The sequence below is a fragment of the Myotis myotis genome, unplaced genomic scaffold, assembly GCF_014108235.1.
Source record: "Myotis myotis isolate mMyoMyo1 unplaced genomic scaffold, mMyoMyo1.p scaffold_m19_p_5, whole genome shotgun sequence".
NCBI classification, from domain to species: Eukaryota; Metazoa; Chordata; class Mammalia; order Chiroptera; family Vespertilionidae; genus Myotis; species Myotis myotis.
Window position 1 is genome coordinate 72,553,452 of NW_023416357.1, and position 18,200 is coordinate 72,571,651.

Here is an 18,200-nt window from a genome sequence, read left to right on the forward strand (position 1 = left end):
AGGTATATAAACTTGTTAAATAAATTACATTAAAAATAAAGGTTTTCAGATTATGCTTTTCTAAATTTATCTCTATTGTTGAAAGTATTACAGTTGTCCCCCATTGACCCCTTCCTCCACACTCCCACCCCCTCCGCAGACCTTCACCACACTATTTCTAAATATTCTTAATCATTTATAATGATTTCGCTACATTTTACTATTATTTGTACTCCTGAGCTTATTTATATCTATTCTGTTGGCATGGTGGAAACACTTCGCAACGATGTGTTACTGAACATTTCTTTCCAACCTCACAGTCGATGAAATTGACCCTCATGAATGTTTACACTCTGAAAACTGGCAAACTGTTCAAATCAGGATCCCCTTGCACCCTTAAGATCCGTTGTTAAACACCAGCACAGCACTGAGTAAGAATATATAGGACCTTGGAGATCATGTTAAGAATTGATCTTTATCATAGGAGAAGTGAACAGGCATGAAAGATTCTAAGCAGGAGGTTGGCAAGAGCACACACTTCTATTTTTAAAAGATCACTGAGGCTAGAGAAATGAAAGAGGAAGCAAGGTGACTCTGAGTGGCCTGGATGGTAAGTAATGGTGCCTCAGACTAGGATCAAAGAAATGAAAATACAAGTGAATGGATTTAAGATATATTGAAGGGTTAAAATAGAAGGATGAGCTCGGGTGATATTAGCACGAACCAGACAAGAAGAAGAAGTAAAATCTCTATATTGTCCCTAATTTTTAGTTGGTTGTGATGTTTTCATTTTGAGCCCAATCCTGCCACCATGTGTCAAAGAGCCAACTTCACAGTTGAACAAACTGGGCCTGATTAAGAGAAAAGGAAAAAAAAAAACCTACAGATACAAATATATGAATTGTACAAAAATAAATTATTTGTCATGTAATTCACAACTTGTCCATTTTCATATACTAGTATGCGTAATAGTATAGTCATGAGAATGGCCTCCAAGATCCTTGACTATGAGGAGTGGGAATGACTGAGGGCCCAGCTGCCGTTCTCAGAAGTCCAGCATTTGAGTCAAGGTCATCCTCACACAAGCTGCCCCCAGGCAGTGACTGAACAGGACAGAGACCCTAAGGCAAGCCTGTCATGGGAGATGCTAGATTCCTTTGATGGGCAGCTTTAACTCCATGACTCCCCAATGCCCTTAGGAAATCTTTCCTTAAAACTATCTAACATGCTTCCACCCAGTTATCCTGTCTTCAGAATTACTCTCCTTTACTTGGGGTAGGGCCTATATCAGTGATGGCGAACCTCTGACACGCGTGTCAGAGGTGACACGCAAACTCATTTTTTTGGTTGATTTTTCTTTGTTAAATGGCATTTAAGTATATAAAATAAATATAAAAAATATGTCTTTGTTTTACTATGGTTGCAAATATCAAAAAAATTCTATATGTGACACGGCACCGGAGTTAAGTTAGGGTTTTTCAAAATGCTGACACGCCGAGTTCAAAAGGTTCGCCATCACTGGCCTATATCATGGTCTGATGGTTCTGACAAACTTATTTGATTCCCTGCCTCTGCCTGTGTCTGTGACAGCTTTTGAGTGGTGGTTGTGACTTGGGTCTCTCCCCAAGTGATAACAGGCATCTGTGAATTCTGTGTCCAAAAGAATTTTCTGGCCCCTTCCCCTACCCTGTCCTAGAGGAAGGATTTCATTGTCTGTGTCTTAGAGGTGCAGGGGTGGGCAAACTTTTTGACTCAAGAGCCACAATGGGTTCTTAAACTGGACCGGAGGGCCGGAACAAAAGCATGGATGGAGTGTTTGTGTGAACTAATATAAATTCAAAGTAGACATCATTACATAAAAGGGTACGGTCTTTTTTTTTTTTTTTAGTTTTATTCATTTCAAATGGGCCGTAGTTTGCCCACGGCTGGGTTAGAGGGTTGTTTTTTGTTTTGTTTTGTCATTTCTCTACTTCTTAAAGCTTTAGTTTTGTAAAGAAGGGGTCTGGGATATGGGTGGGGTTTTGAGTCTGTTTACCTAGGAGGGACTCTTTCCAGTGTCTTCCCCTGCCCTCAGTCTCCCAGGTGAGAGGCACATGAAAAAGGGACATGAGTGAGAACAAGTTGCCTTGTCTGACATGACAGCACATGCTCTGCCTTTAATCACTCTTTAACATAGCTGGGTTTTTTTACTCACTTTGGTGGAGGCTGCCTCTTTTCCTGTGATTTGCCAAAGGTGGGACAATCTTTGTGCCCTATCTATCCTAAGGGAGCTTGAAACTCCTTGCAGTTCTGTTCATTCCGTTATTTTGTGATCCCAGTTCTCTGATGGCCTAGTAAAGTTATGATTTTGAAGATTGTCTGGCTTTTTCTCATTTTTAGCATGAGATTAATGTTCTCCCGTAGATTTCTATCTGCTAAGCAAAATCTCCTCTTGTTTCTAAAAATCAGGACTGTTTCTGCATCAGGATTTTATCTTCGGTGGGTATAGCAGAGTTAGGGATAAAACGTATGCATAAATAGTGTGTTATATTCTAGGCATGTGAAATCATGATGTTATCAGTTGCCACTCTTATGGCAGCTATTCTGTAAATTCTTTGAATGAAAACATTGTGCGGTAATGGAATACACAATTCAACATTAGTCAAGGCTCCCATAGTGGATCACAGCTAGCCGGGAAGACATTGTTTCTAATATATTTTGCTTTGGGGTCCTTTTTCAACACAGTTCCCTTGTCCTTTCCAACCAGGTGGTTGACCAGATTGATACCCTGACCTCCGACCTACAGCTGGAGGATGAGATGACCGACAGCTCCAAAACGGACACCCTGAATAGTAGCTCAAGCAGCACGACAGCCTCCAGCCTGGAGAAGATCAAAGTGCAGGCCAATGCACCGCTCATTAAACCCCCAGCACACCCATCTGCTATCCTCACGGTCCTGAGAAAGCCAAACCCTCCACCGCCGCCTCCGCGGTTGACACCCGTGAAGAGTGAAGACCCCCAAAGGGTGACGCCCCCTGTCAATCCTGTAAAGACCAATGGCACCCTTCTGCGGAATGGTGGCTTACCAGGAGCACCAAACAAAATCCCCAATGGAGACATCTGCTGCACACCCGGTAGCAACTCGGACAAGGCGTCCGTGCAGCCTCTGATGCATAGACCTGAAAAAGACAGGTGCCCCCAGGCAGGGCCTCGGGAAAGGGTTCGGTTTAATGAAAAAGTGCAGTACCATGGCTATTGTCCTGACTGTGAGACGCGGTATAACATAAAAAACCGGGAGGTCCATTCGCACAGTGAACCTGTCCAGCCGCCAGGAAAGCTTCCTCCCCAAGGCCCTCCCCGCCCTCCTCCACCGCATCTCCCTCCATTTCCACTGGAAAATGGGGGACCGGGAATAAGCCACAGTAACAGCTACCCGCCTCTCAGACCTGCAACTGTGCCTCCTCCCACTGCACCAAAACCACAGAAGACGATCTTGAGGAAATCAACCACTACAACAGTGTGATGTATGCCATTTAAAAACACTTTTTATTTTATTTTCATTTTTATATTATAAACATAATAAGTAATGCGCACTTTCTACTCAAGCAATAAAAAGCCCAAATATATTAATCCTGCATTCAGCAAAGTGGCATAAAAATCACCTGGTAAGTATGCAGTACATTGTTATATCCTGGGTATACACTGTTTAAAAAGTTGCATTATCAGAAACCACAGAGTAATGAAAAAGCTGAATATATTGTTTTTTCAATTGACCTGTAACAGTGGCTTGCAGTTTCAAATCATTTGATTTACTGTAAGAGATGGGATTAGATTTATTTTATTCATGTGTAACTTATCTATATTAATAATATATCATACTATTAATTTTGACCTAATGCTTTTTAATAAGAAATTTTAATACTGAAGGACCATTTTATTATTTTTTTCTAAAGATGTTTGTTACTAGTTTTGCATTATTCTGAGGACAATGGCAAAAAAGTTTATTTTCTATACTACACAGATTATTATGACCACCCCATCAGTACAATGAAGTGAATTAGTTATATGCAAATAATAATAATAATAAAAACTTGAGAGTATTTGCTTAGGAAGTTTTCAATATTCAGTATTTTTGGAAGTGTCAATGAAGTACTGATGGGGTGGTCATAATAATCTGGCCGGTCATAATAATCTGGCCACTCAGTGTAAACAATTAGAATTAACAATTAGAATTCAACTGTATAGGTAATGAAAGATTTGGTGTGTGGAAATATCATGCCAATAGACAGTAGATAATAGCAAAACCAATTTTTTCGTAGAATAAAAATGAAGCAGTGGTGCGGTTAATCCCTTGTTAATACTCGTCAAATTGAGTAGTAACACAGACAGAGTTTGAATGGAGAAGATCACAGTTAATTATGTGAGATTTTTCTAAATTAAATATCATAATCAAGTCATAAATATAACTTTACACATTTTCATATTATATTATATATTTTGGTACCTCAAGGACCTTCTATTGAATGCCTCCTACACTGCCAACCCCTTCTACCCTTCTCACGCCCACATTTTTCCAGGACACAACTTAATCCAGTACATGGAAGTGGTGGGACGACTTGCCTCCTGTATCAGCAAGTTCTCTGCCTCCCTGAGGGAATTCCATTGATAGAAGAACTATAGGGAAAAATAAAGATGCTTCTAGAACAGGATGTTTTTAGCATTCGCCTTAAGCTGGTTCCCTTGAAATATGCCAGGGGTCTTTGTTATTCAGTGAAGGAAGAGAAAAATTCCTTTGCTTCTAACGGCCAATAAAGGTGTGTTTTTGTTTTAATTTAGTCTAATTTACCACTTTAGGTCACTTATCACCCATGGACCAAGTTTGCTTCCCTACTATTATGATTTGAACTTAATTGATATTTGACCCTGGAACTAGAAATGAGTTTCTTTCCCCTAAAATCATGATGACAGGTGCATATCTGAACAATATTTGTCAATTAAGTGGGAAGAGTAGAGGGATTCATCTTTAGTGAAAATTTGTTTATTGCACAACTTAATGAAGAGTACTGCGATTTTTTTTGACTAGTTCACTTTTGATCTTTAAACTTTAATTTTTGTTGCTACAGAGAAAGAGTATTCAGTTATATTTCCTTGTTGCCTTTTTCAAGTTATATCATGGTAATTTGGAATACTATTTTTTAAATAACTTTCTATTAAAAGATGATATAATGTTTTAGGCAGAATGACAGAAAGATAATAGGCTTTATTTTTTAAAGAAACAATTGAATGAAAACAAAGAGGACACTCAGAATGATTTTCGTTCTGTGTTTGTGGACATGAAGGTAATGTAAGTAGAATAAATGTAATTTTTCATATAGTTACAAAACATAAGACCAATAATCAAGAAAGGCCGTAATCAAAATTTATTAATTTTATGATAAGTATGTTTAATAAATATGAGTCAAGTAAACAAATAATTGATTTATTGAATAGCAAAATAATACATTCTTAACTTTTTAATGCACCCATTTAGCTTGATAGAAATAAACCCAGGGTTTTATTATCTTTCTATACTTAAATAATATTTTCAAATGTTCATCCAGTGTTTGACCTTTTGGTCTTAGAAGACATCTTTCTTCCACAGCCTATTACTGAGACCCAATAATTAGCTTATAATTTCAGACATTGACTCTCTCTCGATATCTGGGAACCAATCTGAATCTCAAAATAGAGCTTCTTGTCAATCACAAATCATCCACAGAGTAGATAACTTATTTGCAATAAATCAAGTTGAATAAGTTGAATAATTCGAGCTGGTTGAGTATGAATATTGAGCCAAAAGCCTAAACACAACCTCTGAGGTTTAAATCCTTCTCTCTGCCTCAAAGTGCAGACAAAGCTACCCCATGAAAGACCATTGTTTAAAATATGATTAGTGACATATGCCCAAACTACAAGGTCTGTTTTTATTTAACACATATATAAGCAACTATTGGCCTGGAAAGCTGAGTTAAATCCCAAGCTAAAAAAAAAAGTTATAGTTATTGACCTTCTTCTCTTATTATAGTTAATCACATAATCAAGAATGTTAGTACAGCAGTGTTAAGACTTTCTTTTGACTTTATTTGCTCTATATGCTCCCCCTTTTTCCATTAATATATGGAATATGAGGCCAATAAGGTATTTTTTGTTTGTTTGTTTGTTTTACTGATGATTTGGTAATATTCACTGAAACTTAGTTATTTCATATGTATATATACCATATTTATATATTTGTAAAACATAGAAAGCAATTAACACAGAGCATCATAATATTTGTCTGGAATCTTGTGATTGAAGTGTAAGGGACTGCAGTTTTTGCTATCAGCCAACATTGTTTTCAGAATTTAAATTTTGAACTGCAAGCTCTGTGTATCATCCATTAAATTATCATAACACATGGTATATATTTCCTATTCCTGAAGATTCCAAAGTTGAAATGCTTTCCTCACATCATTAATGGGAAGTTATTTTTTTACAATATGCATTTGAACACTTTAAATCGCTTAATCCATACAAAGGACTATGGACTAACCTCCATAGTCCTTTGAAAGGGATGTTTCTGCAAAATATAAAATGGTAATACTGCTTATGACAAAATCAATTCTTAATGAAAAGCAGAATATATACTTTAAAAATGTAGCATTCATTAATTAAATTGGAATAGGAAAGGTTTTTGTCTTGTTAATTTAAACAAAGATTATCTCACTTCTGTGATGGGAGGTTGTTGTGTCCCTGATGATGAAAGGTAAAAAGAAAATAAAAATAGACCAAAGTTGTCTTTCATCTCTTGGTAGCTATAGCAGTTATAAAAAGAAACAAAACTGATATTTTTAGGTCATGCTTAAGCTAAATATAAAATCTGCTCAAAAATACAGGGCATACAAAAAGAGAGATTTCCCATTTCTTTCAATGTGATATAATTATATTCATACCTCCCCTCATTAGTTTAATAATATTCTAGAAAAATGAGTCTATTAACTGAAATGGTTTCATTAACAGAAAATTCTTGTCTTTGAATTATGCCTGCATATAATTACTTTATGAATAAAGAAATAAGGCACTGCGTTATATGGCTTTTTTTTTTTTTTTTTGGACAAATCAGTAGTTAAGTTGCTTATGGCAGCTACACAGTCTCTGAAACTATGCAAGACCTCTTACCCACAGGTTCTAATTATAGCTCTTTGTGGATCCTCTATGAAGAAGAGCCTGAGTGGTTCCACTTGGAATTGCACCAGGAATGGTGTAGTCAAGTCATAAATCACTGCCTTAACTGAATTGTTTTCCAGGGAATACATGCAAAAAAATGCATTGTCAAGCCTTGTAATTGTCCTGATTTAGTTTCTTTCTCTCGACTTTGTTAGTTGTACATCTTACTATAATATGCACTCAAATTTGTAGCAAAAGATTGCATTGCAATGTACTTCAGTGATTTCTAAGTGAGGGAGTGATTTATGAGCAATAAAAATTCATATCATGTAATTGGGTAAAATATATAGACTCTGATGATTAATAGACACTATCAGATAATCATGCGATGTTTTTTGGGTCAATTTGACACTATATTTGAATTTTTAGACTAAATATTTTGGAGTTTTAGAATCATTCAAGTTTTCTGATTCTGAAGTAATGACAGTTTTGATGCTACTTTGAGGGCACACAGCAGTGTTGAACATAAAACTGCAGTTAACCATATCTTAGTGGAACCGCAATTATGTAGGCTGTCATTTTATTGGACATTCTTGGATTTATCATTCTGATCTTTTGGGGGGAAACTAAAATGGAACATACAGAAGATTTGCGTATAAACCCACTTTAAAATGTTAGTAAATCAACAAAGAGTATAGAGTTGGTTAAAGGCCAAGGTAAAATAAGGAGGACATATTGCTTATAATTTATAACTTCTAGAGTTATCAAAAATAGGCAAGCTAATAGTAACTGCTTTATAAAACTTTACATACATTAGAGTTTCATATGAATGTATGAAATAGTTATTATCCTTATTTACAAGTGAAGAAATTTAGGATCTCAGTTTCAGTATTTTATTAAAATCAACCCTTTAAAGTGATTTGGATAGTATTTTAGTGACAGCCTGACTTCCCACAATTTCCCCCCACAACATCACCATTTAATTGTGTTCTTCATACCACTGAACTTTGCAAAATTTTTCCTTTATTCTTAGCAGTTATTTTGACGCTTGAAGGGGGTTACTTAATGTTGTTTTGACATGCTTAATATGTTTGATCTTTGCAGAAAATGAAAGTGATCTCAGGCAATTTAGCTACCACATAAAATGAATGAGCTGCTGAATAATGAAAGCCTCATTTTTCTCATGTATTGTAAGCGGCTTCACCTTTCAGTTTTTTTCCCACTGAGTTCAAAGACTGTTGATTATGTTAGTTTCTTTCCCTAAGAAGTTCTGATTTCATAGTTTTAATGCTATTTGACCCTGAATATGTCACTTCCATTACTGGTATTTCATTTTTGAATTTCATCTACTTAACATTGACCCCTACAGTTCTAAGAAAAGCAATAGATCCACTCCATGGAACCAGTAAAAAGCAGTTCATTAGAGATGTCGCTAATAAAATAATTTCCATTCTTTTGTTACTAGACTATAGATATCATTTTCCATGATTTGATCATGTAGTTGTCAACTCTCCTAATCATCAAAGGGGATTTTGAACCAACTAAATAAAGTAGTGTGTGCCCTCAAGTGGGTTAAGGTTGGTGTTGACAAGATATGATATCTAACCCTTCTCAAGCGCTGATTTTATGCCAAACCCTCTTCTACATGTTTGTATGTATTATTTTTTCTCATAACATTATTTTTCCCTTATAAGAACCCAGTGTCTTAGACACTTTTATTATTTATATTTGCAAATGAGGAAACTATCGCACTGGAGACCTGCTGCCCAAGGTCGTAGAGACAGAAAGTGGTCAAGCCAGAGGAGCAAGGCAGGCAGGAAGCCTTCACAGCCCAAGTGCCTCACCTTTCAGAAATGCCTGGAGTTCGGCCCCTGCGTTGTATAGTGGTCATCTTAGAGCTGAAAGTCATTTCATTGACACTTGCCAGAAGAAGTTGTTGGAATCTATAAAATAAGAGGAAAATAAGTGTCTTTCTGTTAAGATAAATTAGTCCATGCATGCTGAGTTAGCAAGCAATCCCAGTATCTCAGAGCCATCGAGTTATACCTTGTTCCCTCGGAGTTCATCCTGAGTCCAGGAGACTCTCCAGGCAGGAATCTCTCAGGCAGTCGAAATTCAGGGACACAGGCTGCATTGGTTGTGTGGGACCACCCTCTGGTCCAGGGTCCTCTTCCAGGACCACCAGAACGGAGAAAGGGATGACTAGAAACTCTTACCTGTATTTTTTTTTAAAATATATTTTATTGATTTTTTACAGAGAGGATGGGAGAGGGATAGAGAGTTAGAAACATCAATGAGAGAGAAACATCGATCAGCTGCCTCCTGCACACCTCTACTGGGGATGTGCCCGCAACCAAGGTACATGCCCTTGACCAGAATTGAACCTGGGACCCTTCAGTCCGCAAGCTGATGCTCTACCCACTGAGCCAAACCGGTTAGGGCTTACCTGTATTTTTTAACCTTAGGGCCTATATGTGCTATGGGCCAAAACTAGTCATGTGGCCCTGCCTATAGTCCCCATATGCCCAGAAAGAAAAGGAGATCCACATGTGGGTAAAGAGTCATACCACCACTATTTCCAAAGGGGTAATATTTTGGTGTGTGTATAATATGACTATATTATAGACTACTATAGCTCTCATGTTCTTCCTTTTCCCATTTCCTGCTGTTCACTTAATCTCACCATAAATTAGAATGTCATCTTATTTTTAAGAAAGATGGAGAGGAAAGGAGTGAATCTGACAATATCCCTGCTAACAAGGTAGAGGGAATTGACAGCATTTACTAAGAAGATGGATGAGTTTTATGACAGCATTTTCCTACCCTATTTGCATTCTGTCCAAGGATACACACCAACTACATTATGTAGTTCAACATTTTAGAATTGCATACTAAATTTTCATTAGTTAAATTTCTAAATAAAGAATGATAGATAAACCTAATTTGAAGACATGTACTTATTGATCCAGAATAGTCAAAGAAATATGAAAATCTACTACAGAAATTTAGGCCCTTGATGATGTAAATTATGATGTGTAGTTATAATATTAATTTAGAGGGCAGCATATTAAAATAAAAGCATACATTTAAAACCAGAGTCCTGGATTTGTGTCTCAATTTTCCCAACTTCTAAGTCACCCTGGTCAAATTGCTTAATGAGTTCTGAGGCTTGCTTTAAAAGGAAGATAATGTTGCCATTCTTTCCTAGCTAATAGGGCTCTTGAGTCATTAATTATTCTCCTCCCCTTATATATTCTGAGCTCACATAATCCTCCTTTACATGTAAGGGGCAAGGAAAGTAATAGCACATCCCAAAATGTATGTTTAAGCCATCAGGACTATAAGCTTCAGCTATTTTATAGGCAGCCATGGTGAAAGGTAAGGTGGATGAGGCACCATGGATAGGCAACTTCAGGATTCAACAATCTACAGCCTTCAGAGCTATTAAATAAGCAGAATCGCCACATTACAGTACCTCATGCTTTGCATATATCAGAAACACCTTCCAAATTGTTCCTTATAGCATCCTCTTTTTAAAATTGTTGATAGTATTACAGATGTCTCCCATTTCCCTCCTTTACCCCCCTCTTCCCAACCCCTACCCATCCCCCAGGTCTTCACCCCCACCATTGCCTGTGTCCATGGGCTATGTATATAAGTATATAAGATCTTTGGTTTATCTCTTCTCTTTCCCCTAATCCCCACATCAACATATGTTAGTCTGTTCCATGCCTCCGTGCTTCCGGTCTTATTTTGTTGGTCTCTTATGCTAAGTGAAATAAGCCAATCTGAGAAAGACAGATATCACATGATCTCGCTTATTTGTGGAATTTAATGAACAAAATTAATCCTCCTGATTGGAGCTAAGTAGACTATGTATGGCAACATAGCTAATTACTATTTAGTGTTTGCTTTATATTCAATTATATTATTTGTTTAGGTTGAAAGCTTTTATGCTGATACAGAATGGGTTACACACACTCAGTCATATCCTGTTTCAATTAGTTGTTAAACTTCAACTCCTTTTCATCACGTCTCTCTGTGGTCACAGATATAAAAATGATGTGCATTTCCCTTACTTAATTTTGTCTTGGCCCTGTACTTGTTACCCAAATTGCCTGGTTTTACACATCTTGTTTCTACTGTAGTTAAATTGATACACTTAACCATGCTCCACTACGACCCAATTCCCTAACACTTTTCTCTGTGTTTCTCCTCTCAGGGTACCACCTACCAGCATGTTGTTATAAGGCCCTAATGATTTAATGAATGTGTAGATACTTTACAACTGTAAAACCTCAAGCAAATGCAAATCATTGTAATCAGTTTATGACACTTCTTGCCAAATTACCTGTCTTCCTTGTTAATCTGGTGGGTTGCTTCATATTTGCCTAGATTATTGCTAATGATATTTTATTCATCTCATTTATAAAGTAATTAGTTTACTTAAGTTTTTTACAGTTATTATTATCAAATAAGCCTACTGATTTTTTTCACAACTTAGCCAGTTGATATATAGAACTCTCATTTTTTTATTTATTAAATTTTGTGAATTAGCAAGTCAGACAATGAACATGACAGATTTCTGAGGTGACTACAATAATAAGTATAGGTTATTACCTGTTTTGACAATGTAGCTTAGTTTTAATTATTTATGACTAGAGGCCCAGTGCACAAAAATTTTTGCACTCGGTGGTGGTGGTGGGGGGGGGGGGGTCCCTCAGCCCAGCCTCTGCCCTCACAGTCTGGGACCCCTCATGGGATGACCACCTGCTGGCTTAGGCCTGCTCCCCGGGGGATTGGGCCTAAGCTGGCAGTCAGACATCCCTCTGGCAGCCCAGAAGCCCTCGGGGGATGTCCACTTGCCAGTGGGGAGCAGGCCTAAGCTGCAGTCCAACATCCTTAGCGCTGCTGAGGAGGCGGGAGAGGCTCCCGCCACAACCACTGTGCTGGCAGTTGGCAGCCTGGCTTGTGGCTGAGCAGAGCACCCCTGTGGGAGCGCATTGACCACCAGGGGGCAGCTCCTGCATTGAGCGTCTGCCCCCTGGTGGTCAGTGTGTGTCATAGTGACCAGTCATTCCCAGTCGTTCTGCTGTTAGGGTCAATTTGCATATTACCCTTTTATTATATAGGATAGAGGCCTGGTGCATGGGTGGGGGCTGGCTGGTTTTCCCTGAAGGGTGTCCCAGATCAGGGTGGGGGTCCCGCTGGGGTGCCTGGCCAGCCAGGGTGAGGGGCTGATGGCTGTTTGCAGGCTGGCCAAGCCCGTAGTGGGGACCCTCACCCCATGAGGGTGTGGCCAGTCTGAGCGAGGGGCTGATGGCTGTTTGCAGGCTGGCCACAGCTCCTTCAGGGTGGGAGTCCCCGCTGGGGTGCCTGGCCAGCCAGGGTGAGTAGCTGATGACTGTTTGCAGGCTGGCCACAGCCCCTTCAGGGTGGGGTCCCCACTGGGGTGCCTGGCCAGTCTGGGTGAGGCGCTGATAACTGTTTGCAGGCTGGCCACAGCCCCTTCAGGGTGGGGGGTCCTACTGGGGTGCCTGGCTAGTCTGGGTGAGGGACTGATGGCTGTTTCCAGGCTGGCCAAGCTCCCCAGCAGCGACCCTCAACCCATGAGGCTGTGGCCATCCTGGGTGAGGGGCTGATGGCTTTTTGCAGGCTGGCCACAGCCCCCAACCACCCAAGCTCCCAGTAGAGGCTGGCTGGAAGCAGGTATTTGGGATTTATTTATCTTCTATAATTGAAACTTTTTTGCCTTGAGCGGAGGCCACAGCTGGCCAGGGCAGGTGGGAAGCTTGGCTTCCTCCATCGCCGGGGCAACTAAGCCTCCTGCTTGCTCCAGCTCCGTGGCTGCCAGCTGCCATCTTGGTTAATTTGCATATAGTCACTATGATTGGCTGGTGGGCGTGGCTTGGAGCATCATAGAGGTGCAGTCAATTTGCATGTTTCTCTTTTATTAGATTAGATAATATTTAATAGCATATGAGTAAATCCATTTAGAATGTAATGTCAGACTAATTAAATTCTAATAGTAGTAGGATCTTATAAATATTCTAAAATGCTTGTTCAAGTAAGAATTTAAATCACCAAACTTTGTTCAAACAAGAGAATGTCTATGTTTATGGTGAAAAATATCATTAATTGATGAGGTGGATTTAATATTTTCAGAGCATTTTACCCCAAAGCAGCAGAATATACATTCTTTTCATATGCATATGAAACATTTTCTAAGACAGACCACATGTTAGGACACAAAACAAGTCTCAATAAATTTGAGAAGACAGAAGTCATATCAAGTATCTTCTCTAACCATAATGGTAAGAAACTATAAATTAATCACAAGAAAAAAACATAAAGACATGGAAGCTAAATAATATGTTAACAAACAATTAACAATGAATGAGTTAACAATGATATCATTAAAGAAATCAAAAGACACCTTGAAACAAATGAAAATGAGAACACAACAATGCAAAACCTATGAGACACAGCGAAAGCAGTCATGAGAGGAAAATTTATAGCATTACAGGCCAAACTCAAGAAACAAGAAAAATCTCAAGTAAACAATCTAACTTTACATTTAAAGGCATAGAAAAGAACAACAAAGCCCAAACTGAGTAGAAGGTAGGAAATAATAAAGATCAGAGCAGAAATAAATGAAATAGACTCTAAAAAAATAAAAAAGATTAATGAAACCAAGAACTGGTTCTTTGAAAAAATAAACAAGGTTGATAATCTCTATTCTGACTTACCAGGAAAATAAATAGAGAGGACCCAAATAAATAAAATCAGAAATGAAAGAGAAGAAGTAATGGTAATCTGACTCCACAGAAATACCAGGGATTATAAGAAAATATAACAAATAACTACATGCCAACAAATTGGACAATCTGGATGAAATGAATAAATTTTTAGAAACAATTTTCATAAGCTGACTCAGGAAAAATCAGAAGAGGGTAAAAAGTTGATAAATGGTGATGGAAGGGGACTGGACCTGGGGTGGTGAATACACAATGCAATACATAGATGATGTGTTACAGAATTGTACACCTGAAACCTATATACTTTTATTAACCAAAATCGCCCCTATAAATTCAATAAAAATCCTTTATTTAGTGATATTATAAATTCTGACAAAGCATTAACTATTGTTTAGCTTTAAACAAAGTCTGATATATTTGAGTACATGTTACAGCGAGGTACCTTTCTGAAGGACTAAGAGCTAAAGTTCTTTGATCACAGTGATTTATGGCTTAAGTGTAAGTATATAAACATTTCTAATAGTCCAAAATGCTCATCTCAATTCAAACTCTTCAGGACAAAAAGAATATTTAAATTTATTTCTTTGCCTTTTTAAAACTTCAGAGTTGTGTCAAGTAACTATGGTATTTTGCTTGATATTTGAAATACAGTACTAATACTTTTTTAAATAGATTACTTTTTTCTGATTGGACTCATTATCAGTATTACAGAGAATTAATATTAAAAGTAGCACTTGCATATGACTTCCCAATAAATCTTCTCAACACCAAAGACCCAATTTTCAGTTTTATATTCTGCATCTCCCTTTATCCTTTTACCCAAGTAATTTTAATTTTTGCCAAGTCTTTTTTTTAGAAAATCATTCCCAATGACACCTTCTTCAGAGAGGCTTTTATCTCCTCAGTTTTCATGTTACATTTGCCACCTGCCTGGTCACTGGACCTCTTACCTGAGATTACACTACATCCTGCTGATATCCAACAGAGTAATTTTCTTTTTATCATTTCATCTCGATCCAGAAATTTTGAAAGCTCAGGATAATCCATTATTTAAAATTCTTCACTCTAGGCTTAGCAGTGCTAACCAGAAACCCGTTAAGCCTCCTTTAATAACTTGCCAATCTAGGGAAGCCAACACTGATAAGGAGGCTCTAGCCAAGTAGGCTAAATTACTGACCTACTGACCTCTGATATGCCCTATTCATTGCCAGTTTCTATGCAATCTCTTGGACATGTGGGCCCAGCTTGTTATGGCTTTGTAAAGGTTGCTCTGAGATTTTCAGCATTTATCCAAAGCCTTTTCTAATCAATCAATCAATCACTTAATAAAAATTTAAGAAACTACAGCTGTAGAATGGGTACATCACAAATAAAAATTCAAAAAACAAGCATAAAAATGTATATGAACAAAAGTATTCAACTAGTAATTAAATAAATGTAAATTTAAGAGTGTATCTTTTCTTAAATTAACAATATTACATAAAGGCAGTTATTTACCATATTTATTCCCACCAGCAAATCATAAGGTGTTAGAGTAGAAGACACTTACGATGATTTAATCTAGTCCTTTCACTTAATAGGTTAGCAAATTGACCTCCCAGTAGGACAGATAAATTCATGTAAATTCATGCACAGAAATGTAAGTTTCCTCACTTAATATATAGTTTATTCCTATTGACAGAAAACAAGCAGTTCCCATAGAAAACAAGCAGTTCCCATAGATTGCTAATATTGATGTGTGAGAATCAGAGTTTTGGCAAAGAATCAGGGTTTTTGGCAAAGCAAGAAAACTTGTACTAATGATGTAAAGTGCTGTCACATATGCAGAAAGTGCTAGACAAAAAGGAGGAAAGGGAGTGAAAAGAAAATTTAAATAAAGACATAAGCAATTAAAATCTTGTACTTAAAAATTGACATGAATACAATGGAATAAAATGAAAGCTATATACTTAATATGTGAAGGCTTAGTTGTACTTTCTACCACAGGCTAAGATTATATATAATACAACTTTATTTTACATGTTTTTGTCTTAATTTGAAGATAAAACCCTAGTTTATAGAGAAAAGCCACTTTTTCATTTTGGGTCAAGGATATAGCTGGTAAAAGGAATTTCTGAGAGACAGGTCTGCCTATAAATGTTCCCTTGAGGATGAGACTTTTAGTTAGGCTTATATTTTGTCTTTTGATTGCATGCATTTAAGATCCATCTCATCCAAAGCTTTCTCCAAATCACTAGCATGATGTCGAGTCAAGAATGTGTACTTCCTACCTGGCAGGGAACACTGTCAAATTCAACGATAAAATAAAAGAGGTAAATACAATTTTCAACTGGAATCATAGAGATAGTATTCTTCTGAAACCACCCCAAACCTGTCTCCATTTACTGAAATAAATATACTAAAATTATAGGAGTTTTCTTCCCATTGAGAAATTCTAGTTATTTTTCCATGATTATGTTCAACATTTATATCAAATTTATTTCCTAAGGTAGTGAACTGAAGTCTCACATTGTTTGATTTCCTGAAGAGTGCCTATCCTGTGAACTAAGTACAGGTGATTCTATTGTGTTTGATGAAAGCACTTTGATAAAGATGATACAGCAGCATCTCAATATGTAGTTGTTGACTGAATTTACAGAGTGAACAGCCAGGTGTAAAGTGTTTCTTGATTACCATTTCCTATTTTCATAGCTTTTGCTATTGCTCTCATTTAATGCATTGCTCGTTGTGTGTTTGGGGAGATTGCAGTGAGACTTGAAAAGACAATATTTATATCTTTGGTTCAGTGTGTGTGAGTTTCCTCATTGATTGTTTAAAAATGTGGCATTTACTTAGCTTACGGTTATACAGGTTAGTCCTCATAAATTTCCTAATCCGTTAAATGAGGGAAGGTACTCTGGATTTCTTATAAACTGCAAGCTGATATAAATAACTGCTGTTTTTTTTGATACACACTAATCCTGTAAGGGACAGAGGAATGAAATTGGATTTGGCAGAATACACTGTAAGTCCTTGCTGAATATCTCCATAGGTTCTTGGAAACTAGGACTTGAAGCAAAATGAAGTATAATGAAGTCAATGTTATGCTAGGCTAATTGACATAAACAAGAGTTAAGTTCCTATGGCATATTTCTGGTCACAGAAGCATCACCAGACTTATAAATAAAGACCCAAGACACTTCTAATATTAAACATTGAAATAAAGGTGACCTATATATACATTTAAGAAAGATGAATAAAAACTAGTAAGATCATACTTTTCCAACCCACTTAATTCTAATTCACAGCCCTGAGTGGCCAGATCCTATTCCGGAAGCTCAGGGAGCAGGGTGGGAACCACTCTCAACAGAATACCCTCTCATTGCAGGGCACGCTCACATCCAAGCCCACACGCACTCAGACTGGGACAATGTAGACATGCCCAATCACCTCACATGCACATCTCTGGGATGTGGTGGAAAACCAGAGTACCTGAAGAAAACCCTCGCTGACATGGGGAAACCATGTAAACTCCACACACATAGTGGCCCTAGCAAGAAACAATTATTTTCCCTTATCATCTTTATAACGAAAGGACATTGAACAAAATAAAGTTTTCAAGGACCTGATCTACTACCTTAAGGTATCTTTGGAACTTTTCTATAATGTGTTAGATATTGATGATGCATCTGGGCTTATATAAGCAAACACAGAATGGTGTTTTATGTTATGTTTCCAATGGCAAAATTCAAACAAAGAAATTAATGTAGGAACACGGGTTTCTATATTCCTTTTTGGACTTCATAGGAAAACAGCATCTTAAAAACTGGGGAGGGGAAGCAAACACCAATGAATGTTGTGGGAAAGGGTAAAATGAACTTGTAGATTCTGAGCTGGTAGCGCTGTGAGAAGCAGAATTTCCAACTGATCTTGGATCTCAGAAATGGGCAGTGATGGAGTTTCTGTGAGTGTGGGAAATTGACTCCATTGGCTGGAGCTTCTCTTTTCCTTCCTTTCCTGGCCTAGGGATGTGCTGCAAATCTGAAAGAGTATTAAATTACCATGGGGGGTGGGGGCGGCGAGGGGGAGAGTGGTGCTCATGGTACTAAAGAAAACCTGATTTCATTTTCCAAATGGAAAGACGAAGTAATCTGAGAGTGTATGTTCTAAAACTTTTAGCATTTTATGGTATAGAAACTAGAATGCCATGGCTGGGAAGTGTTTTAGAGCTCATGAGCCTATTCCTTTGCTTTTCTAATATTGCAGTGTGGGTCTGGAAGTTGTCTACACATCAGAATCACCTGGGATGTTTTACACCCT

The 18,200-nt window shown here is 37.6% G+C and overlaps 1 protein-coding gene across 5 annotated transcripts in view; it reads left to right on the plus strand.

Annotated features, from left to right (window-relative positions):
- Positions 1-18,200, plus strand: part of PRR16 (proline rich 16) — a 233,090-nt gene that overhangs the window by 157,768 nt on the left and 57,122 nt on the right. For 4 of the 5 annotated variants that reach the window (XM_036310354.1, XM_036310356.1, XM_036310355.1 and 1 more), the window contains one exon: positions 2,726-3,482. In XM_036310354.1, coding sequence (XP_036166247.1) covers positions 2,726-3,481 — 756 coding nt within the window. In that variant the 3' untranslated portion in view covers position 3,482. Of the gene's footprint in view, positions 1-2,725; positions 3,624-18,200 lie in introns of all 5 variants that reach the window. The other variant, XR_004967680.1, reaches the window with a different exon arrangement.